The sequence below is a fragment of the Muscardinus avellanarius genome (genome assembly GCF_963383645.1).
Source record: "Muscardinus avellanarius genome assembly, chromosome: 11".
Lineage (NCBI taxonomy): Eukaryota > Metazoa > Chordata > Mammalia > Rodentia > Gliridae > Muscardinus > Muscardinus avellanarius.
In genome coordinates, this window is record NC_137797.1 from 41,402,805 (window position 1) to 41,427,068 (window position 24,264).

The 24,264-nt window shown below is 35.7% G+C and overlaps 1 protein-coding gene across 2 annotated transcripts in view; it reads right to left on the reverse strand.

Annotated features, from left to right (window-relative positions):
* Positions 1 to 13,299: 13,299 nt before the first annotated feature.
* The window catches only part of OTOGL (otogelin like), a gene marked incomplete at both ends in the record, with an annotated part of 138,688 nt that continues 127,723 nt past the window's right edge, over positions 13,300 to 24,264 (reverse strand). For both annotated transcript variants that reach the window (XM_080706671.1, XM_080706670.1), the window contains 7 exons: positions 13,300 to 13,500; positions 14,169 to 14,248; positions 18,365 to 18,410; positions 19,591 to 19,710; positions 20,924 to 21,028; positions 21,537 to 21,715; positions 23,136 to 23,199. In XM_080706671.1, coding sequence (XP_080562797.1) covers positions 13,300 to 13,500; positions 14,169 to 14,248; positions 18,365 to 18,410; positions 19,591 to 19,710; positions 20,924 to 21,028; positions 21,537 to 21,715; positions 23,136 to 23,199 — 795 coding nt within the window. The remainder of the gene's footprint in view (positions 13,501 to 14,168; positions 14,249 to 18,364; positions 18,411 to 19,590; positions 19,711 to 20,923; positions 21,029 to 21,536; positions 21,716 to 23,135; positions 23,200 to 24,264) is intronic.

Genomic DNA, 24,264 nt, shown 5'->3' on the forward strand with positions numbered 1-24,264 from the left:
CTGGAAAGTAAAGTGTATTAACTTCACGCATATTTTCAGCTTCAGAAATACATTATTTGGCTTCTTTAGGCAGTGCCTCTGTGCATGTACATCACTTTGCTGTTACATCCTTTCAATTTAGACTGCCTGCTCATCCAGCTGAATATCAAGGCTTCAATGAGTAGGTGCTGCAGAATGTCCCCCTGATAAAACTGGAAACGTCAGTCCTTTCCAACAAATAAGAAGTCACTTTGCTTCTAGACACTGCTTTAATTAAACATATGAAATCTGCTAGGAATAAAATGAATTATCAGGCGATTACACAAAATTACACTGCATTGTGTGAAACTAACCTCAACTGATGGAAACGTAGAACATCTACATGCTGCGATGTCATTGGAAGTAACTCCTCACATTTTTAAACTACATCTTCGTGATGAAAAATATTTCAAAATACTGCTGTTGAGTTTAAATTTAAATGGGAATAACATTCAATAGTTGTTTCAACTCTATTTTTAAAAATGTATTTATCTAAAAAGCTTATGCAGCATATCTCAGGAGCCTAGAGTACCTACCTAAGGACCTACAAACTTTTACCTTCAATATATCATTAGAGAAAAATAATTAGCTCTGTATTTTACGTATATATATCTAAAACGGGAAATAGCATTTTAATAGCAAAACAGGTTTCTGGGATCCATTCTAAATCTCTCTAAAGCTTACTCTGAAGCAGGCTTTTTTTCCTACAGAATCCTCTTTAGTTCTTATTAAGCAGGTGTTCACCTCAGATAAAATGCATCCCAGGGTAAAAGAAATACCTTGTCATTAAATCCATAGACTCTACCGAAAAACCTCAAAGCTTCAACTGTGCTAATTTCTCCTTGTAAACTGATGTGTTTTATCACTGGATTCATGGTGTTAGACCCCCTTTCCCAAAACCTAAGTGTAAAATAGAATTTTTTTTCCAGTACTGGGGATAGGACCCAGGGGCATTCTACCTCCAAGTTACACGTCCAACCCTATTTTTTATTTTTTATTTTGCAACAGGGTCTTACTGAGTTGCAAAAGACCTCAATAAGTAGCTGAGGCTGTCCACAAACCACGATCCTCCAGTCTCAGCTTCCTGAATGCTGGGATTACAAGAGTGCTCCACCACACCCGGCTTAAACTAGAAATTTAAAGGCTGTGTGCCACAAAAAAAGAATGTTAAAGTGGAAAGATGGCTCTGGGCTGCCACTCTTCAAGTCCAAACCTCCACTCAGATTTAATTCTGTAAGTCACAGAGTTTGAGCCCAGACTAGAGAAAAAACAGCTGTCTCCAGAGTACTCTATTTAGAAATAGTCCAATAGGGCCAACTTTTGATTGGCAGAGAGACGACACAGTATCAAGGAAACCTGGAATATACTCAAAGCACTGCGGATGCACAGCTGAGAAGCCACAGATACCAAGGTGCCCTGCTCCTGCCCCACCTGGCCCAGCTCTGAGCTGCACAGGGTTAGCGCGCACCTGGAGCCACAGGTCTCATTTCCTCTTCCTCTGGCTCTGGCTCTGCTCCAGCACTTCCAGCAGCTGCTCTGACCGGGTTGCAGAGGGGCCAGCAAGCCCTGTCCCTGGGATGGGATTAATTAAGTGAAAGGTCTCCATGGATACAGAAGGGAAGCAAGGGAGAGGAGTGGGAGGAGAGTCCCCAAAGGCTGAGAAGAACTGCACCCCACGTGGAAAGAGGGAGGAACAGGCAGGGCAATGGAGGAGAGTGGGAGTCAGCTTGGCATCTCAAGACTCCACAATGTGGCTCTGAATAGCCCAGCTTGAGGTTAGGTTTATCTGTGTGGCTTTGTACAAAGCTACATTCTGAGAGAGAAAGAGAGAGAGTTTCTAAAGCAGTTGGCAGTATTAACTGAACCCTCATCCCTCATAGCTCCTCCCTAAGCTTCCCGGTCATTGGTTCTCCCACCTTCTTGGTCTACACCACTCTGACCTGATTTTGGCAGCTTAAAACCTGACCCAGCCCAGGGTATCTCCCTAAAGCCTAGAGTCTGGGAGAATTTCCCTCATTTCAACCATAGTCAAGATTCACAATTACTTATTATTATTATTATTATTATTATTATTATTATTAGTTTAAGTACTTGGGTGGAACCCAGGAGCTCTCTACCTCCAGGCTATACTCCCAGACCTATTTTCTATTTTATTTGGAAACAGGGTCTCACTAAGTAGCTGAGACTGGCTTCGAACCTTCGTGATCCTTCTCTCAGCCTCCCAAGTATTGGGATTACAAGTGTGCGCCACCATACCAGGCTGCAATTACTCCATTTTTTTTTTGTGTGTGGTACTGGGGATGGAACCCAGGGGCTTTCTACCTCTGAGCAACATCCCCAGCCCTACTTTTATTCTTTAATTTGAAACAGGGTCTCACTGAGTTGCAAAGGGCCTCACTAAATAGCTGAGGCTGGCCGCAAACCCCAATCCAACTCTTGTCTCAGCCTCCCGAATGCTGGCATTACAAGCGTGCACCACTATGCCCGTTTTGCAATCACTCCCTTTTGGATTCCATTTCTTTCCAGGATTTCGAAGTACAAATGGCAGCTCTATAGTGAGCATCTCTTCCCAGAAACCTTCCTTCCACAGGCAACTCCAAGCCATCTTCCCAAGGGGAGATTCATGAACTTGCCTCCCTCAACCCTTCCTGAGCCAAAGCAAACCAAAAATGCCTGCCAGTCTCAGGGACCTTGCCTCACCACTCAAGTCTACTTTGTGTGTGTGTGTGTGTGTGTGTGTGTGTGTGTGTGTGTGTGTGTGTGGTGTGTTGCTGCGGATCAAACCCAGGGACATGCTATCTCTGAAGTATACCCACACCCCTATTTTTTTAAATTTTGAAACAGGGTCTCCCTAACTTGCTGAGGGTCTTGCTAAATTGCTGAGGCTGGCCATGAACCTGTGGTCTCAGCCTCCTAAATACTGGGATTACAGGTATGTGCCACCATACACAGGTCAAATTACCTTCAAGCCTGATTTGACCTCAAACTTCCTTTCTTTCATTCAACTTCTAAAATATTTCTTAGGATAATTACTTCTCCATTTCCAATGCTGTAGACTTAATTGAAAATCCTAATTATAAACCAGGTGTGATGGCTTACGCTTGTAATCCCAGCAGTTGGGGGGCTGAGACAGGAAGATCGCACTGGTTCGAAGCCAGCCTCAGCTACTTAGTGAGGCTCTCAGCAACTTAGTGAGACCCTGTTTCCAAATAAAGTATAAAATAGGTCTGGAAGTATAGCCTGGAGGTATACTTCAGAGATAGGATGCTCCTGCGTTTGATCCCCAAACACACACACACACACACACACACACACACACACACACACACACACGGTATCAGAGAACCATAGAGATGGAGCACCTGCCATTTCTGTATGTGAGGAATGTTAAGTGCCTGCTAGAATATGGGAAACAAAATAGGAATTGAGTTTATCATATTGCCCTGTAGCTGGAGACGTAAGAATAAAATTTCTCACAATTCCTCAAGTGGTAACAGAGAATAATCACGGGTAATCCGCATTCCCTAATCATTAATAAGTAGAAAAACTATATGAAAATAAGCCACGGAAACTGTAAAGTATCACTGCAACATAAAGGAAAGAAAATATAATCCTGAAAAAATGAGAGAAGAGAAAAAAACATACCAACTAGTGTTTGTGCCCTTTTGCAAAATTCAGGAGGGAAAAATCAGAAGAATTTTTAGTATTTTCTCAAGCAAACAAAAAATATAATTTCTCTAAAACTGTAGGAAAAAAACTGGAAGAAAGGACAGCCTGGTATGAATATAAAACAGCTTGAGTCAAAATATTGAATGATATTTTAAAAATTAAGCCGGATGTGGTGGCGCACACTTGTAATCCCAGCATTCGGGAGGCTGAGACTGGAGGATCATGGTTCGCGGACAGCCTTTGCTACTTAGTAAGGCCCTCCGCAACTCAGTGAGACCCTGTTTCAAAATAAAGAATAAAAAGTTGGGCAGGGGGTGTAGCTCGGAGGTCAAATGCCTCTGCGTTCCATCCCCAGACCCACACACACACACACACACACAAAATTAAATAAAAAATAAATAATATTTAAAAATTAAATAAGAAATAAATGTAAGCAAACTGAAAATATATTTGTAGGATTATACTTCACATTTATGGAAGTAAAGCAGATGTGAGAGGGTACTGGAGAAAACTTGAAAAACTTTATAATTATGCAGAGAAAAAGCAAACAGATGAAGAAAGCCAGAGAAAATATCATAGGTATAAAAAGAAAACAGCATATATATAAATAATATTCCTAAATAGGAAAACAGATTAACTAACGTGAGTGTCTATCCAATAAAAATAATACTATTAATAGAAGAAATATATTTAGAAAATAATTATGTGAAGATCAAAGGGTTTTAAAACATTCTAAGAAATATCACTAGAGATCCATTCCCATATGCAGTTTCACATTACTGAAGAAAAACTTGAAGAAAAACTTAAAGAAGCAGCCACAGAAGAAAATAAAACAAAATAAAACACACTATGTAAGAACAAAGTATCAGATAGAACCAGACTTCTTTTGCAACACTAAATATCCAAACAGGGATGCAATGTCTACAGTTCTGAAAACAAATCACGACCCTCAATTTTTCCACCTAGCTAATATATACCAAGTTATTTCCAAGGGCTAAATACTCTAAGTGTTTAATATATGTTACTTCCATTAGCCTCACACTAATCCTGTAAGGAATTTGAAAAATGTGAAGTGCAAAATTGTGAAATTTACTTAGACACACACAGAAAGGTGCACCATAAAGACTTAAGATTTCTCCTCTTCAGTCTAATAGCCTGAGAGCAAAGTAATTGTGACATATGCAAGTAAAACATTAGAAAATGTACAATCCACATATCTTTCTAGAGAAAAATTAATTGAACAAATATATTAAATAACCAAGAAATAAGCAAACATAGTTCAATGAGACATTAAGACTGCCAGGTAAGGGTTATAGTTCAATCACATGCAGAATATCTGAGTTGAGTTATAAAACTAAATTTACTTATATGTGTGTGCTTATGTGTATGCATAGTTTGTATGTGTGTGTGTGTGTGCGTGTGCGTGTGCGTGCGTGTGTGTGTGTGTGTGTGTGTGTGTGTGTGTGTAGTATTGGGGATTGAACCCAGGGCCATTCTACCACCAAGCTACACCCCAGCCTTATTTTTTATTCCTTATTTTGGAACAAGGTCTCACTAGGTTGCAGAGGGCCTCACTAAGTAGCTGAGGCTGGTTATGAACTTCAATCCTTCTGTTTCAGCCTCCCACGTATTGAGATTACAAGCATGCGACACCACACCCAGCTTGCATAATACATTTTAATAGAAAATATATGCAAAGATAATTTGACACAAAAATAAATATAAGTGAAAATGTAAAAAATGAAATCCTATATTATTTAATAAAAAGATAATTTTCTATATTTTTACCTATCCCTAGATTTATGTACCTATCACTAGATTTGTTATTGTAGTTGATGATAATGAATCATGTTTTTTAGAATCTAATATGGAATTTTGTCTTTAGCCAGACACTTCAAGATTTGTAGTCAGAAGTTGTTGGGTGTGGTGGTACACTCCTGTTATCCCAGCACTCAGAAGGCTGAGACAGGAGGATTGCAGGTACATGGCCACCCTCAGCAACTTAGGCCCTGTTTCCAAATAAAAAAAATAAAATAGTGCTGGAGGTAGAGCTTAGAGGCAGATTGTCCCTGGGTTTAATCCTCAGTGGAAAAAAAAAAACAACTAAAAAATACTGGGAAGGTATGTTACACACACACACACACACACACACACTGCAATATGTTGACAAGATTTTAAGTGCTATAGCCATTTATATGACTTCATTAGAAAAAAATGATAGCTTGGAACAAGATAGCTGCTAACTTTTGTTTAAGTTAATAAGCAGTGCCTATCACAGCAGTTGTAATAGGAAAAGGCATAATTTTGTGAGTGAATCAGAAAAAGCCACCACCTTCTTAGGACTTAGAAATGGCCTCCTCCCTTTAGTAAGATGCATTCCTAAAGCTGGGTATTTGGCTTGTCAAGAGGCCACTGCCTCCGGGCATAGTGGCTCTTGCTTCTTGTAATCCTAGCATTTGGGAGGTAGAAACAGGAGAATCAAGGTTCTTGGACAGCCTCAGCTACTTAGGTCCTTTCCAACTCAGTGAGACCCTGTTTGAAAATAAAGAACAAAAAATAGGGCAGAGGGTGTAGCTCAGAGGTAGAATGCCCCTGGGCTCCATCCCCAGTACCGCCAAAAAAAAAAAAAAAAAAAAGAGGCCACTGCCTTTGTGCAAAGTAAAAAAGCATTCCAGTCACTCTTTACAGGAAGATCCCCCACTTGGGGGGAGGGCTGCTTTGTCCTCTATTCTTCCCTAACTTAAAATGAACTTTCATATTTCTATTTAAAAAAGCATTCCTTCTTCTGACTAGGAAGAGTCTTGTCAGGTACATATCTTGGCTTGGGAAGTCTGAACTGGATATTGCCACTCCCTCCCCCTTGGGTAAGCATTGTGTATGGAGGAGGGCAGATAATATATGGACTGAACCCTGGGGCACTCTGCCACTGAGATGCATCTCCAGCTCTTTTTATTTATTTATTTATTTATTTATTTATTTATTTATTTATTTGCAATTTTTGGAGACACAATCTATCAAGGATGCCAAGGTTGGCGTTGAACCTGTGAGCCCCTGTCTCAGCCTCCCAGGTCCTGGGATTCCAGGCATGCACCACCACACTCATTTTGGAGGAGCATTTTTATATGGTTCTCACACTGCACCACCATTCACAATGACCCTGTTTTGGAATATTAGCACCTATATGAATCCTAATCCTCTTGCCGAGTTATAGTCTTTCTGATGTGTGATACTTGTATATTTTCAATTACTGAATCTGTATTTTAGTACCTGAATCTATTCATCATAACCACAGATCTCAATATATTATTTTTATAAAGTTATGATACCTAGATTTCAAAATTTCCGTGTTCTTTTCTCTGTAATGTCAACAATAAGCTTGAAGTGTTACAATGTAATTAATTGCCTAGAGAAAAACTCAGCGATTGTCTTTCAACACCTATTAAGAGCCTCTTTTCTTCTGCTAGGCATTAAAACCTCAAGATACCATGCCTTTCTTTTTTCCTTTCAGCTTAATTGCATTGACTACATCAGTAATTAATTCAGATTGATTTATTAAAACTAACATGAATACAGGTTTATAGTAATTAAAATATAACCTTAGAGGTAGGGAAAGGTGAGATAACATTTGCAAAATGATTTGCCTCTATAGAGCACAGTGTTAAACTACTACATAAGAAAATAGACAGCCAGGCGTGGTAGCACACGCTTGTAATCTCAGCATTCGAGAGGCTGAGACATGAGGATAGTGGTTCTCGGACAGCCTCAGCTACTTAGAGAGACCCTCTGCAATTCAGTGAGACCCTGTTTCAAAATAAAGAATAAGAAATAGGGCTGGACGGTGTAGCTTGGAGGTCGAATGTCCCTGGGTTCCATCAAAAGAAAGACAGAAAGAAAGAAAGAAAGAAAGAAAGAAAGAAAGAAAGAAAGAAAGAAAGAAAGAAAGAAAGGAAGGAAGGAAGGAAGGAAGGAAGGAAGAAAGAAAGAAAGAAATGAATGAAAAGAAAGGAAGGAAGGAAGGAAGGAAGGAAGGAAGGAAGGAGGGAGGAAGGAGACAAAGGAAAACTACACCAGCTGGACATGGTTGATGGTGCACACCTGTACTCCCAGCCACTTAGAGGGCTGAAACAGGAAGAACAAAAGTTTGAGGCCAGCCTGGGCAACTTAGAAAAACCCTGTCTCAAAATAAAATTTGTAAAGGGGATGGGTTTTATCTCAATGGTAAAACACTTGACTAGCATTCATGAAGCCCTGGGTTCAATCCCCGGCATCAAAAGGAAAAGAAGAGAGAAAATAAAAATAGATGAAGGAAATGTAATATGTATATATGTATATGTATATATATAGTTTGAACTTGCTGGAAAACTCAAATATACTAATATGTGACATTTTGCTTATTAATCAAGAAATATATCTATTCCTATCTAATATTGATGAGGATAAAGAATGAAGAAAGTAATCTCATAAATACTGTTTGTGGAAGAAAAAAGTAGGCTCAGCAGTTTCAGAAGACACACTTGGCAATATAAATAGAAAAATTTTCACAAGCTGATGTCAATTTTTCCTTCAATTCTACTTCATTCTGGAGAATTTATAATAGGAAATACTAGAAACAAATATCCACTAATAGACTGGTTAAATTATGATATACATTTAACAGAATACTCTGTACACCATATATCGCTGCTGCAGAAAAAGTTTGTAAACTATAAGTTTTCAAGAATTTACAAATTATAAAGATATATGTTCAGGATCAGGAAAGGCAGGGAGAAAAGAAAAAGATACCAAAAAAAAAAAGCCCCAGTTATTTATGTGGTTATTTTATATTTTCCCCTATAACAGCACATGAGAGTTTCACTTTTTTTGTTTTTGTTTTATTGTTCAACATGGCGAATAGTTCAAAGCCGTCATTGATCTAATAAACTATAATTGTATCATATCATAGTTCTGAGCTTATCAGGAAATATAGGCAAATGCGCATGCACACACCACACAGAACATCATCTGCTGCGGTGGGGAAGCCTCTGGTGGGAACTGATTAGACAGAAGTGAGGTGAGCCAAGGGAGAAACAAATCCAACACATTTCGGAACAGGCAATTGGAGTGAGAAGCGCGAGAGCGCGCGGTTTACCTGCCGGCTGGCTGGCCAGAGCTCACCACAGGCCTCACGCCTCTTTTTCGGGATGCCTCACCCAGTTCATCAGGACGTCGCGAGGGCGCGGGCTTCTTCAGGTCCAGAAATGGCGCCGGAAGCACAGTTCCTATGGCAGGCCTGGGGCCAGAAAGAGTTTCTCCTCAATGAAGACTGGGCCCAGATAGTGGTCAGAAAAAGATAAGAATAGAATAGCAAGGCCTGGGCGGGCCTGGAGGAAGCCTTTCCACATGGGATGGGGAAGAGTGAACGTGCGCCTGAGCTAATCTCCTGTTCAAAGACAAGGATGCACTGCTGAGTACAATTTACCACCCGCCATACCCAATCACCTTTCTACCTCTTTACCATGGCTTAAAAAAGCAAACAAAAATAGGCAGGGATGGGCGTGATAGCACAGGCATATAATCCTAGCACTTGGGAGGCTTAGACAGAAGAATCACAGGTTTGGGGCCAGAATCAGCATGAGCTAAACCCTCAGTAACTTAGTGATGCCCTGTTTCAAAATAAAAATAGAATAGGACTGGGGATATAGCTCAGAGGTAGAATGTCCCTCGGTTGACTCCCCAGTACAAAAAAATAAAAAGTAAAAATAAACAGAGCTCCATTTTTATAAATTCAATGACTCCACTTTGGCATTGAACAGGTGACTCCTATCACTTATATAATCTTTTATTCTCATGGTTTCTATGACCTTATCAAGGTTATAGGCTTTATTTCAACATCTTTCCCTGACTGTTTTTATTTAGTTAGTTTTGTAAGACCTCTAAAGTCAGCAGTTTTTCCCTGTTTTCCTTTCACTATCTGTTCTCCCTGGCTAACATCACTCTCCTAGTCTTATACTATTTCTCTGTAAACAAATTCCATAAATATTTCTAGCAGACATTTTCTTCTTGTCACCAGAACCATAGAAATGGCCATATACTAATAATTTCACTCAGTTGCCGAGCTGGCCAATATCAATGTGAACGGGGTTGAATTATAAATTTCTCCCCTTCCCTTTCTCCACAGAAATATTCCTTTTACCCTAAGGTTCTCCTTTTTCATCAACCCATTTGCTCAAATAATACATACATCTCAAAACACTTTTTTGCACCACAGTGATTACAAAGTCCTTTTGACTTTACCTCCAAAATAGATCATGCACACAACTTCTTCCATCCCCACTCTTGACCTACTGTTTCTTGCCTATTCTACAGCAATAGCATGTTACCAGTCTCCTTACTTATTATTTGGCTCCCCCGTCCATTTTACCAAATTCATCTCGTACCCCACCACATTACCATTACTCAGAAAGCACAAAGACAGTCTCCTCTATCAGTTCCCTGATCTGCCCTGTCCTCCCCTCCCAGGAATCCGATGACCCACTGTTCTCTTTGTCTGGACATGCTTTATTGTTTCACTCATACTCACCCTGCACATGGCTTACGTTGGAAGCTTCCTCTTACTTTTCACCTAATCCAAATTAGAATTTTCTGTCACTGTCTCATAGCAACCTCTACTCTTCATAGCTTTGTCAAAATTTAGAACTGTTCATCATGTTAACTGAAGTGGGCCAGGCATATAAAACGTATTCCATGTATTATTACTCATTTTTGGAAGCTGAAAAACAAACCAAAAAAAAAAAAAAAAAAAAAACCTGATCTCAGAGAAGAAGAGGGTAGAACAGTGGCCACTAGAGACTGAAAGGGTAGAAGGGAGTAGAGAGACAGAAAAGGTAGAAAATAATAACAAATCACAGTGAGACAGGGGTATTAGTTCTGGTGCTCTGTAGCACAATAGGGTAACTATACTCCATTGGTTGTATCCATTTTTCTTTGTACCATTTTTTGCTTGTCAATTGTTTCATTTTATAAGTTTTTTAGGAATTATTCATATGTAGGAAGATTAAAATCTATTAGTGACATATTACAAATAAGGTCTCTTTGGTTTTCCTTTTTATTTTTATTTTTGACACTTTTACCGTGCAGAATTTTTCTCCAGTTTTCTTGTTAAATTTATCAGTCTTTTCTTTGGGGCATCTAGATATTGAGTCAAAATGAAAATAGCTTTTTGACATTTATTGAAAAGCCCACTTGCTTCTCTCTGCATTTTTCCATTCTAAGATTATAATAAATTTCTTTCCTATTTTCTTTGACAACTTCTATTTTTGTTTTGAGTTGAACATTTAAATGGTCGATTCGGGTAGCCTATCCTCATGTCAATAGATGTATAAATCCAAATGTCTCTTTATCCAAGTGACTATTTAGCTGTCTCAACACCATTTATTGAAAGCCCATTTGCTTCTCTCTGCTTATTCAAAAGCTAACCTTATCTCTACTACATTCCAGTAAGTTTTACAAACTCCATCTGGACCTTCTCATATGTACAGCTAGCTACTGCCTGCTTTCTAAGTTGCATGAGAGTGAGAGATACGTCCAGGCTGTCTGTCTGTGTCTCCAGAGTTCAGAATAGTGCCAGGCACAGGGCAGGATCTCAATACATATTTCTTATATTTGGTAGATATACATGAAGCATGAGGAGAATGTTTTCCATTTCCCCACAAATAGGTTTTAAGACAATTTAATATATTTAATTTAATAAGAAACATTTCACAGAGAGTGGAGATTTTTAAAAGGACAGTCAATGATATACAACATCACAGACTTCTATTTGAGGTACATAACATTTTCTCTCCAGCAAAATGTTAATATTTTTAAACAAGAACATTTAATTCAATCTATATGTTAACCAGAATCAAAGATGTTAAAATGTCTGCATCTAAGGTAAGATTTCTATTACAGTATACATTGAGACTTTATAGATAAAATATCAATTATTTTGCCCATTTCTAAATAACCCTGAAAGTCCAAATTATGTAGTAAATGAAAATACGTTTGGGGCGCATGATTATGAAATGGAAACATTAGTATGTAAAAGCAGGTCACCTAATTTGAGCCTGAACCTAGCACATTGGGGCCTAATTTGTTTTGCAATGTGATTTTCTTGTTCTCTTATTGATCTTGGGCTTCCTTTGTTATTCATAAGCACACCATGTAAGACATTCTCTTTATTGAAAAAGAAACTCAGGTAATTTTATACTGGAGGCGACAAAGAATTTGGATGTTTGCAAAGATCTCAGGTCAGATTTCTTGCAAATGTCAATAATGTACTGTAACTAAGAAGTGTGGCATCTCATTATAAAATTAATATATTCAGATAATTTTTATTTTACTCTTCATTGACAAAGAAGCAGCATTAACAGCAAAGCAGCACTCAACTTCAATAGTACACAAATACATCCTAAAAATAGTATTTCAATGAGATAGTTAGCACCTAAATAAATGTTAATTATAACATATATTTAACAGCCATTTTAACAGTATAAAATAAAAGCTTAAAATCTCCCTCCTCCCTTTATCAACTGATGTTATATTCCCCTGCTACTTACTATTCAGATAACTATTATAGATATGTGTGTAAAGGTTTTAAAAACATATTGAACTTAATATTTTAATTATGTCCAAAGTAGTAAGATCTTTAAGAATGAAAGTCTTTTCTTTTTTCTTTCTTTTTTTTTTTTTTTTGGTAGTACTAGGAGGGAAACCTAGGGGCTTCTACCTCCAGGCTATACTCACAGACCTATTTTGTATTTTATTTGGAAACAGGATCCCACTAAGTTGCTGAGAGCTTGGTAGCTAAGGCTGGCTTCGAACCTGTGGAATCCTCCTGTCTCAGCCTCCCAAGTGCGGGAATACCAGCGTGAGCCACCAGGCCCGGCTTGAGGGATTCTTTATTATAGGCCTTTCTTTATTATTCAAGATAGAACATAGAACTAGAATAAGAGACATAGACCTTCATCCAAATGTTAATAGAAATTAATCCATTATATTATGAAGTTAAATGAGTTTCTGTAAGCTTCACAACTTCTCTAGTTATTTTTCACCTTCAAAAATAGGAAAATTTGCAATTACATCCTAGTAGTCACACAGATTTTAAATAATCCAAAATCTTATAGCTCAGTGATCCATTTCTAAACATACAATTCTTCAGAGCCATTTAGATGCAAATTAACTGCTCATGTTTATCAGACTAAACAGTAGAGATGAAACAACATCTTAATTTAGAAAACTAGGACAGACTTTGCAAATAAAAAGAAAACCTAATGAGCAGAATGGAAGGACTGCTGCAAAACAGACATCTATTTGATAGGAATATTTCAGATTTGTGCCATGTTGCAGTTAGAAACATAACAGCATTTCAACCGATCCACTTAAATCAGTTGGTTCTTTAAAATAGAACAATAAATCTAAGTTTGTCCCTGAAGCTACATAGATTTGTACCAACTGTTAAATTGTCGTATCCCAACAGTCTTAAAAACACATTACTGTTAAGCCGTAAAGTCTGCCAAGTGCTTAAAGAATAGTAATATAAGCAATCTCTGTTTGACATTACGATGTTGCATAGAGTTCTTGGAATCCAAGAGTTCAATTCCACTGGCACATGCAGTCAGTAGGTTCCTGGAGCGTGTACATAATTTCAGTGCCATTCCCTGAGCAATAGAGAGGCACAGTCAAGTTACGGACTCCACTTTCACGACAGCACTTGCAGAATCTCAGGTGACTTTCAACATTTATGTTATATATGGTAGCTGATGGGCATTTTCCATCACAAGATGCAACATTTATCTGCAGGAAAACAAAATGAGAATAACATCTGGAAATTTTTTTAAAACACTGGTTATTATTCCATTCCCCTAAGAAGTCAGATGAAAGCAGGGATTTCTTCTTTATCACTTCAACCTTCAAGCTTCTGCATGTTAGAAGATTGTGGAACATGTGATGTTGAATCGTTATTCACATAAGCCAAAGGAACGTTCCATGTAATGAGCAACACATCAACGCCGGTATAACCCAAAGCATGAAATGTATAAACATAACTAGACATCTATGGACTATACTCATCACAAGCCAATAATTCTGTTACCTGTGTCATGTCATGACTAGTTTTGACTCTAGAATTGGGTTATATTAAGTGGCCAAAGTTATAACTAGAATTGTTTCTGTTAAGTGAAATTTTATAGTTAAGACAATATGTAGTCAAAGAAATTTAGATTCAATTTTTATCCCGCTGGATTTTCACTATCATTTAGAACTGTTGGCTATTTATGCTGAGAATAATTCAAACATCTTCACAAACAGAACATTTTTATATTAAAATGTAGGAATACTTTCAAAGTTAAATATCACATATTGGCATTTTGTTGGCATATAAATTTGTTAGTGCTATGTGTGAGTTACACATATACTTCTGAAAGGACACATATTCTTTATGAAACAAATATTTTTCCACTTACAGAGCTTTGGCTCACACAGTCCTGTTTCCTTATGACTGATTTAATGATCACTTTCTGGCATATTCTCTCCTCTCGCTTACCTGATAAAATATAAAACATTTATTCATCAAAAGGCTCATGCAAATTATTTCTTAACCTAATTAAATGTGTGACTATGTTTAAATTTGAAAATTGATATATTTATATAAAAGATATTTCATTATTGAAAACCATCTAAAATCCACTCTTACATATCTTATGTGCAATATTTATTTTCATCTTCTAAATACACTCATTCTCTCGCTTTATACTTATTTATTTCTGCTTTTTATTGTATTGGCATAGAATAATTATCATTTGTCATAAACCAAAAACTATCCCACACACATAATAATGCTAACATAAAACTGTGTTTAGCATAAATGTGCATATAAAATAATTTTTGAATGAACCATGGCATATGTAAGTAAATATATAATAATATGTAAGCCGGGTGTGGTGGTACATGCTTGTAATACCAGTACTTGGGAAGCTGAGACAGGAGGACCTGGGTTTGTGGCCAGCCTCAGCTACTTAGTGAGTCCTTCTGCAATTTAGTGAAACCCTGTTTCAAAATAAAAAGAATAAAAAATAGAGCTGGGGGTATAGCTCGGAGGTAGAATGCCCCTGGGTTCAACCCCCAGTGCCAAAAACAAAACAAACAAAAATATATAATATTATTGACATATAAATATATTTATATGCCAATTTTAAAATAAAAATTGAGAGATTTAAAACCAAATTATCTCATTATATAAAGATATAAAATAATAAAAAGGGTAATTGAATTATTAAACATATTGAAATATATAAATGAGTCATACTTCATTTTCTGGCTCTCTAATGAATGATATTTTATTATTTTAAGTAAAAAGATTTATTATAATTTATGATAGAGTAATATACACCTGTATGTGACAGATTCACACTTGATAGATTATCTAAGAATATACACTTAACATTTCATGGTGGCAGATGAAACTTCAGGATGTTAAAAACACGGAGTTCTTACTTATTCTGTTACTAACTTGCTTTGACAGACAGTTTAGGAAAAATCATTGAATCATTCTGCTGAATTTTCTCATTTACAAAGGGTAGAATTATATCACTATTATTCAAATGAGGTTAGCCATGAAATCCCAACATGTAAAATAGATACAGATGAAGCTACTCTAGTTGAAGAAGAGACAGGGAGCTGGGATGGTCTGAAATTAAACTGGTCATGTCTAAGTCACCCATGACCTCCAAACTGCCAAGTTCAAAGGTCACGTCTCAGTGCTCATCCTACTTCTCAGCAGCATTTGACCCGCCCCCACACGGCACTGAATCCACTCTGCTCTTCATTCACTCTCCTTCCCTCCACTTGATGCTATTTTTCTTTATACCACTCGTCACTACCTTGAAAATCAGTATATATTCATGTGCTTCTTGTTCCTTCCCCTTTCCTTGGTAATAAATATTATCCATGTAGATTTTGAGTCATGGTGAAGATGATTTCTTTCCTGACGTCTTTTTTCTTGGCTTGAATGAGATTAGGACTAATGAAGTCATTACTAGACGAAAACACCACAAGGCACAGAACAGACTGTGCTCTACCAACAACACTGAGTCTTAGACCACACTTTTTAGTCTAAAGGCCTAATAGGATGTCTGGCACATGTAGACACCATAAAAACCCCTGTTATTTGATAACTTAATTCTTTAAATGAATAAAAACTGGGACAGCATTAATTTATTGTTAGGTGAGTTTGTTTGCAACAAGAGAATTTTCCTATTAATTCCTTAGAGACTTGATTCTAACCTATCTTATTAAGCATAAGCATAGCACCTGAGTAATCTCTCTAGCACAGTGTATTCACCCAAAAAGCATAGATCACAGACAAGGGTTCTCAAAAGTCAAAGCAGAAGCTTCTTAGACAAAGGAAACCAACATGGGTTGTGATTGTTCTGCAACATCAAAGAGATTGGTAACATTGAAAGATACTGACATTGGACAGGAATGAATCTATTACTGACCAAAGAGATCAACTTCTCTGAACCTTCATTTCCACATCTGTAGGAGAAGCCATAGCCACCTCTCAGAAGGGCTATGAGGCTAGCTGTACTCCTGTCTGCAGTGGGCTTAGGGGTAGCAGTGTGCAGCAGGTAATAAATAGTTATTCATTAGATTAGTTACATACATCATGCCCTGCATGCCTTCACATAAGTGTTCTCACTTCTCTAATAATTAACATGAGGTTATAGAAACCAGAGCTTTAACATTGTAGTGTGACCCTGTGCTTGCATTAGGCGCCTGAGAGAAAGCCTGGCCTATGAAAAAAGAAGGGGGATAGAAAAACATAAATCTCTTCAGACTTTAGAGCTAAAATTCATTCCTTGAGCTTCTGATACAATGGCTGTTAAATACACAGTAGTTTATATTTGATTCAAAGAACACTAAAAAATTACTTATTTATAATAAATATAAAAAATTAAATAACGTGTTTAAGATCTCCAGTAGAAATGCACAAGTGGTATTAAATTATCTGCAAAGTCCAAGAAATATAATTTGTTATCAATTGAAGTATCAGTTTTTATCTGTGTCTCCTCAAAAATTTTCTGTGCCCTTTAGATTGTGTACAAGACACATTTGGGCACAAGGTCTTTACAGAGATGATCATGTGAAAACAAAATTCCTATATAGAGCCAGAATCCAATGACTGGTATTCTCATAAAAAGAGAAAATCTTGCCCCTGGGTTCCATAGAAATTAATAACAACAAATTAGACATCAAGCCATCTTAAATTGAATATTTTTGCTTGTTTCTAATGAGTATGTACCAAATTTGGCTTTTTATACATTATGTAAATATAACTTTGTCTTTATAGCCCAATATCACCAGTCACAGATTTGATGGACAACTTGACTTTTCTGAGCTGAACATCAAGATAATGTCAAAATCTATTTCATTGGATTTTTGTAAGAAATAAATATTGTGTAGAAAACTTAAAAGTTCCTTATTTATAAGCTGTTATTATGTTCAAGGATATATGTAATAATCATGTTGTATCATTGTTTTAATATTCTATTCAGTAGGACTGTATAGCTCTAAATAAGGTTACTTATAAATATCAATGAGATTAAGCTCTTCATGAAATTCAGAAATCTCATCTGAGAAAGGGACAATTTGTATGCAAGAATCTAATTCTATATTACAAAATTAACCTCAATCAGACTGTGCCCCTTTTCCTCAAAGTATCTCTAGATAATTTTAAAATTACTATTTATGCCAATTTTACAAAAACTTGTGTCATTTTATATTGATATAAATCCACAAATACATTTAGAAAAGAAAACTGGTTGCATGAATATGCTTTTATTTTACTCCTTAAAATTATTTAAAATCATTATAAAGTAAACCTTATAACTGAAACAAATATAAAATATACTATATACACATAACTTTATTACCAAGATAAGCATAGGAACTTTCTCATTTTAATTTTTTTTGTGTGGGGGTCTAGGGATGGAACCCAGAGACATTTGACCTCTGAGCTATACCCCCTGCCCTATTTTGTATTCTTAATTTTGAAATAGGGTCTCACTAAGTGGCAGAAGGCCTCACTAAGTAGCTGAGGCTGTCCAAGAACTGAGATCCTCTGGTCTTTAGCCTCTGGAATACTGTGATTACAAGAATGCGCCACCACGCCCACTTTTTTCTAGCCCATATCTTTCTCATGTTAAATTTAAATAAAATAAACTAATACGGTATTTCCCCAAAGCACAGAACAACAGAAGTATGCTCTTTATGTCTTAATTGGAGTCTCCATGCTATTCTCATCATAACCTATTTAACTTTGGATGGTTCAGCATGGTCCAAGCAAATCTGACCATAAGACATCTGTAAACTTAAAAACTATTAAAATCCTATGCAATGCTTTTGGGAAATGCCACAATAAAGAAATTTTCAATAATGAAATTAAAATTTATCTAAATTAAAATCATTTTATGTATGCTGCAGAAGATAAAGGCTAAATTACAAAATTATCAATCATATGACCCCAAACCACTTAAATAATTACTTTATAAAAGAAGTTTTACTCCGTATTTTAGGAATTAAATCCTACAAGAAAACCACGGTCACTGAAAACAATTAAACTAGTCTATCAAGTTATTGCACATTACATGTCTTCACTTACATATCTTGCAACATCCTTCATTATAAAGCTTTACAATCCCTTCATTCTAGGTAAAAAGAAAAGGAATAAAGTAAAAAACAAATACATTGTTCATCTGTTTCATTTTAAACTAGAAGTAAAAAAATTTAATTATTCCAATGTTTTTATCAAATGTCACAATGCCTTCATTGAAAAATAATTGGAATTTAACTATTCCTAATAAGAATTTATTAGGATTCAATATTTTGTTTAATGTTGCATTATTTCTACATTAATATAAAATGAGGAAAAAATCATGCTACTTAAAAGAACACCTTTTAAATGCCCCAAAATGTTTTTTTGTTTTTTTATTCATTTATTTATTTTGCGGGTCTGGGGGCATTCGACCTCCGAGCTATACCCCCTGCCCTGTATTTTTTATTCTTTATTTTGAAACAGGGCCTCACTAACTTGTAGAGGGCCTCACTAAGTAGCTGAGTGAACCACAATCCTCTGGTCTCAGCCTCCCACATGCTGGGATTACAAGCATGCACCACCATGCCCGGGTCCCAAAGTGTTATTTTATCAAACAAAATGAAAAGAGCTATTCTAAATAAGGGCCACTATATGTTTTATATTGTTCAATTCCTTAAAATATTTTAAAATACTCTTTCATAGTAGCTTGAGGTTCTAACAACCGAACAAATTTCACTTTTATTATTGCTTAAATAATTACAACTACAAAAATCTTTAAAAGTAACAACATCGCTTTTAAAATATATTTTTCCAACATGCTCTTCTCTTGAGAGAAAAGAGAATTGACAGAGCAAAACTAAAGGGTCAGCCATCCTGTACTAAATTCTCCAGTGCCCCGTGATCAAAGTCAGTGTCACTTAGGTCAGCAGGCATTAAAAATAACATCATAACAAATCTAGCTGTATCAGAAAAAAGGCTGCCAAACTCAATTGGTTACCTTAAGAATCCACATTAGATAGGAGGCTAGGTTTGCTGACCAAAGGATTTTTAAATAAACCTGGGATCTCAACTTAAAAACTCAGAGATAATTCAGAGAGAGTTGAATTTGGAATACCATATAAAACTCAAAATAACAAACTATAAAGAAGCATAATAGGGATTCTATAGATGCAACAAAATGAAACATGCACCACAACAAACCACAGTGTAAGCATGACCTTGGAAAACATTAATGTCTATTTTCTAAATTATACTTAATACACAAATGTATTTAGCTATGAGAAAGTACAAACCATTTTGCATTCAGTCTCATTAAATGGGGGACAGACCATACTGTAGTTCAGAATCATTGCCCCTTCCTCAGTTTTAACACACTCATATGTGGTACAATTATAGTTCCAGGTACTTCCCTCCTAAAAATGAAAGAGAAAGTCACTGTTTTACATGTTAAAATCTTCCAGATTTCTTAAGTAAAATGTTTCCTATTCTACTGAATCAAAGTCAAATTAAAATGCAAAGAGTTTTTTGTGGAATAAATGTTTCATTTGAAAATGTCTCCACATTTATCTAAAATGATTGAGGATACACATATACATACTGTTATTTGTATCTGCTTGGTTTGAGAATAGAATTGAGATGTAAATGTGAAATAAAGCACCAGAGAGGAAAGTAGCACATGGGAATTTGTCTTTGCTACAAAAGCAAATATCTATTTTGGTCAAGTGTCAAAGGTCTTACACTAATATTTCTTCACTAATTAAAAAACAACAAATCAAATTACTTATAAACCTCCCTTCTTAAGATGTGTTTATTCTTCCTTTTACTCCCTTATCACAAAACAAATTTAAAAAAATATTTGGATGATAGTGCTTATTGACTTATGGTTCTAATTTTGCATACATCTGGTTACTGTGAAACCTCTCCCCATTCTTTTAATTAGTGTTTATACATATAACAATATTTCTGTTCCTGATTTCCGAATTTCTCCTTAGAAAAAAAGTCAGCTGAAATAACTATTACATAAGTATTGGGCTGTAGTTTATCTGTATTTTTATTTTATAACCTACATTGGATAATTAGAGTCAAACTCTCCTTCAAAATGCCTTGTAGACCAGTAAAACATTTTGATGAGCCTACTTTCTTTTCTCTAGATTCAATCTCAGTTTATAAATGGATTCTAGTTTTCCATGAACCTCAATCGGAAATTATCTGTAAGTTCAAGTGTAAAAGAAGTGAAAGTATTTAAATTTTGGAAACACACTGATATCTAACTTATAAGAAATAAAATATAGTTCTATAGAAAAATTTTTGCAATAATTAGAAATCAGCATTTTCAACAGAATATTTCTTACATCTTAGAAATAAAGTAATGATCTATATTAAAAATGCTTTGAGAAACAATATAAACATTTTTGCAAGAGAAATGATTAAATACTTTAAAACGTATCAAATGTGTGTTGCATGTTCATAAGTGTATGTGGTGTTATGAAGGTAGAGGTGTGTGTGTGTGTGTGTGTGTGTGTGTGACATTTTCCAGATGTATTTGACTCATGAATGCCATCTTCAGGAAGTAGCACAGAGAGTTGCCCCTCAAGGAGCACATTTTAGGAAATAAAGAATCCATACCTCATAGATGACTGATGTTCCATTCTCCATATGAAATTTGCAGGATACATTCCTGCAGGTACCACAGCAATCATAATCAGTTGGGGATGGAGTGTATACCTGGTGCTGTATACAGTGATAGGACACTGAATTAGCCATACAATAACACCAATACCTTTAATTAGTTAATTTTGGAACTGTTTCCCAACCTAACTAGATGCTCACTCAGAAAAGCTATAAGCATTCTAAGGTTGAATTTGAGGAGTTTCAAACAATAATTGGTTTCTATCACCATACTAGAAGTGAAGTAGATGTTAACCTTTACATCTAACAGCCAAGATTCATCAAGTAGCTGTGACAATCTCAGGTCAAGCAAGCTGGCAAGCTGCAGATAATAAGGCCCCTGAAGCTCAAGGTCACACATAAGAAAGTGGAATCTGCATTAAGTAGCTATGTTATGAAGTAATAGACTGAAGAACTGTTCAAGTATATATATATATATATATATATATATATATATATATATATATATATTTTTTTTTTTAACTTGTGGAGTAATCACTAGTTCAAGGGCTTTAGCTGCCCATTTGAGATTCATTAGCTCTTACCAGAACAACCTATAAAAAATACTTACGACATCACATTCTTTTGAACAATTCACCGTTGTAAAATTCAAAGTGTGAAAGCCTGTAAGGTTATCTTTTTCTTCCAAACACTCTATTTTATAGCAAAAGTCCGCTTCCAAATACTTTATCATAGATTGTCCAGGGCTCAACACTGATACTTCTTGAAATACACACACATCATCCTTTTCTAAAAACAAAAAACAAGAATGTATAGTGTGAAGTTTAATATTAATCAATCAACTCTATATTAAGACTATGTTTTAGTGTGATGTGCCAATTTTTCAAATTCAAGTATTATTTTATATATTAGTAATAGCCCAAGCGTTTACTTAATAATGAATGCAACACATTTATCCCTTAGTGTATAATAAAAATTGATCTATAAAGTCACTTGTTTTAATTCCTTACTAAAGCTCCATTTTATAGCATTTTTCAGAAATTTGAAATCTCAAGTATGGACAAGATATTTTACATAACTAGTTATGTGAAGTTATGTTGTGTGCCAACATGTGTATCCCAGTGCATAACACAATCACTGTTGGAGGTGGGTGTAGGTAGAAGCAGTCTAATTTCATAGCATTTTATAGATTCAAACTTGAATCTAGAGAAGAGAAAGTGGATCGGTCAGGTTCATCAAAATTTTTTACGGGTCCACAATGTTCTGCAACATTTCATGATTTGCAATTATTACTTTGAGAGTGATTCAGTTTTCAGTGTTGCAAAGTAGATAGTTATTGAGATTATATTTCCTGAGGGAGAGAGCTGATTTAATGCACTACCATATCTTTAAAAGTACAATTTTAGCGTAGGTTAGGCTATGATGAACTAAACTCGGAAGTACTTTTTGCCTCTCCAACTCTGAACATAAGCTCTCTCTCATATAAAAATGCAAAAATGCCACACTGTTGAGCAAGTTTTACATTCTATTAACCTACTAATGCTTAATTTGCAGATTCATTATCTCATAGAAAAAGAAACTATGCTTTACAATGTTAATACCAATAATAGTAAAACAATGGGAAAATTCATTTGCCCACTGTTTTATTGTTGTATCTAAAACTCATACGTTTAGATATTTTTATTTTAGAAAATCAGGTGCAGACATAATTTTATTTTACTTTATTTTATTTTTGTGGTACTAGATATGGAAGCCAGAGGCTTTCTACCCCCAGGCTACATTCCCAGACCTATTTTTTTTTTATAAATTTTATTTGGAAACAGGGTCTCACTAAATTGTTGAGAACCTCACTAAGTAGCTGAGGCTGGCTTTGAACCTGCACAATTCTCCTTTCTCAGCCTTCCAACTGCTGGGATTACAAGCGTACACCACCATACCTGCTGGTACATAATTTTAAAACTCTAGTATCAACTATAAAATTCTGTGAAACCACTGAAAAAATTCATTTTTTGCCCTAATATCAAAGTTCCCAGAACATCTTGAGATATTACAAAAGAAAAATAGTAGGACTTTTTCTTACTCAAATACTGGTGATTGGCTTAATATGTAAAATATATTTCTCAAACAAAATTATTTTTATTTATTAATAATAAATGACAGAAACCAATAATACTTATCTTTCACTTAAAAGTTTTAAAAATATAGTTACCACAGAGATACCGTACACATCCACAGTCACTCTGAAAATTATGGTCTATCGTGGTAAATTCCCCCTATTAGAAAGAAATTATGTTACTTACCATAGAGCTTATTATGACACTTATAAAAGTTACCCATTAATAAATCTAATAAATTCTTTACCACGTAGCTCGATACATACTAGGTGCTTAACACATATTTTAGTGAACAAATTAGGGTAACCTAGTGGTCATTTAATTAGCCTATGGGAAAAAATCACAGTTTAAAAATGTGACTGTAGATCACTCAGTCTTCTTAAACTTCAATTTGTTTATCTATTAAATGAAAGAAGGTAGATAAAATCATCTTTATGGTCAGCCCTAACTTTAAAATTGTGTTGTTTGATTCTGAGCTTCTATGGGAAAACTAGAGATAAAGGAATGCTTGCCACCTCTGGACACTTTGCTTGGTGGAAATGTTCCTGATTTGCTGTATAGAGATGGTCCAGAGCTCTGATGTGTGCATCCAAGCAAGGATGCTAAGGTACACAGATGAGGGACAGAAGGGTCTAATACAGCAGTTAACAGCTTAACAGCACAGAATCAGCAAGACTGCATTGCACCAGTTCTGGGTACGCTTTACTAGGTGTGTGAGCGAGGGCAGGCTACTTAACCAATCTGCACCTCACTTCCCTTTATCTGTAAAATAGAGATATAATACTGCTCAACACTTAGGATTGTTGAGAGAAATAAATGGGCCAATAGATGGAAAGAGCTTAAGTGGTGCTGACACACAGAAATTACTGTGTAATCTCTAGTTGTTAGTAAACAGTTGTCATGGCAGATGCTGGACCTTTGCCCTGCAGGTAAAGGAATACATTCCTCTAAGTGAGCACAGGACTGGGCCTCAGTTTTCAAAAACTGTATATTAAACAGCAACTTTTCCTGAGTGCTTTTCACTTTCATAGCACATCGATAATAAAATAAAATTGATTCTTGACACAAGAAAACTATTTAACAAATTTATAGGAATAAAGGCACTTCCCCCCCCAATAGGCTAATATCTTATTTTTTAAAATGTTTTATAATTTGTAGTTTCATAAACATTAATGTATTTGGTGTTTTAAGACATTAGGCAATTAACAATTTCAAAGAAATTGC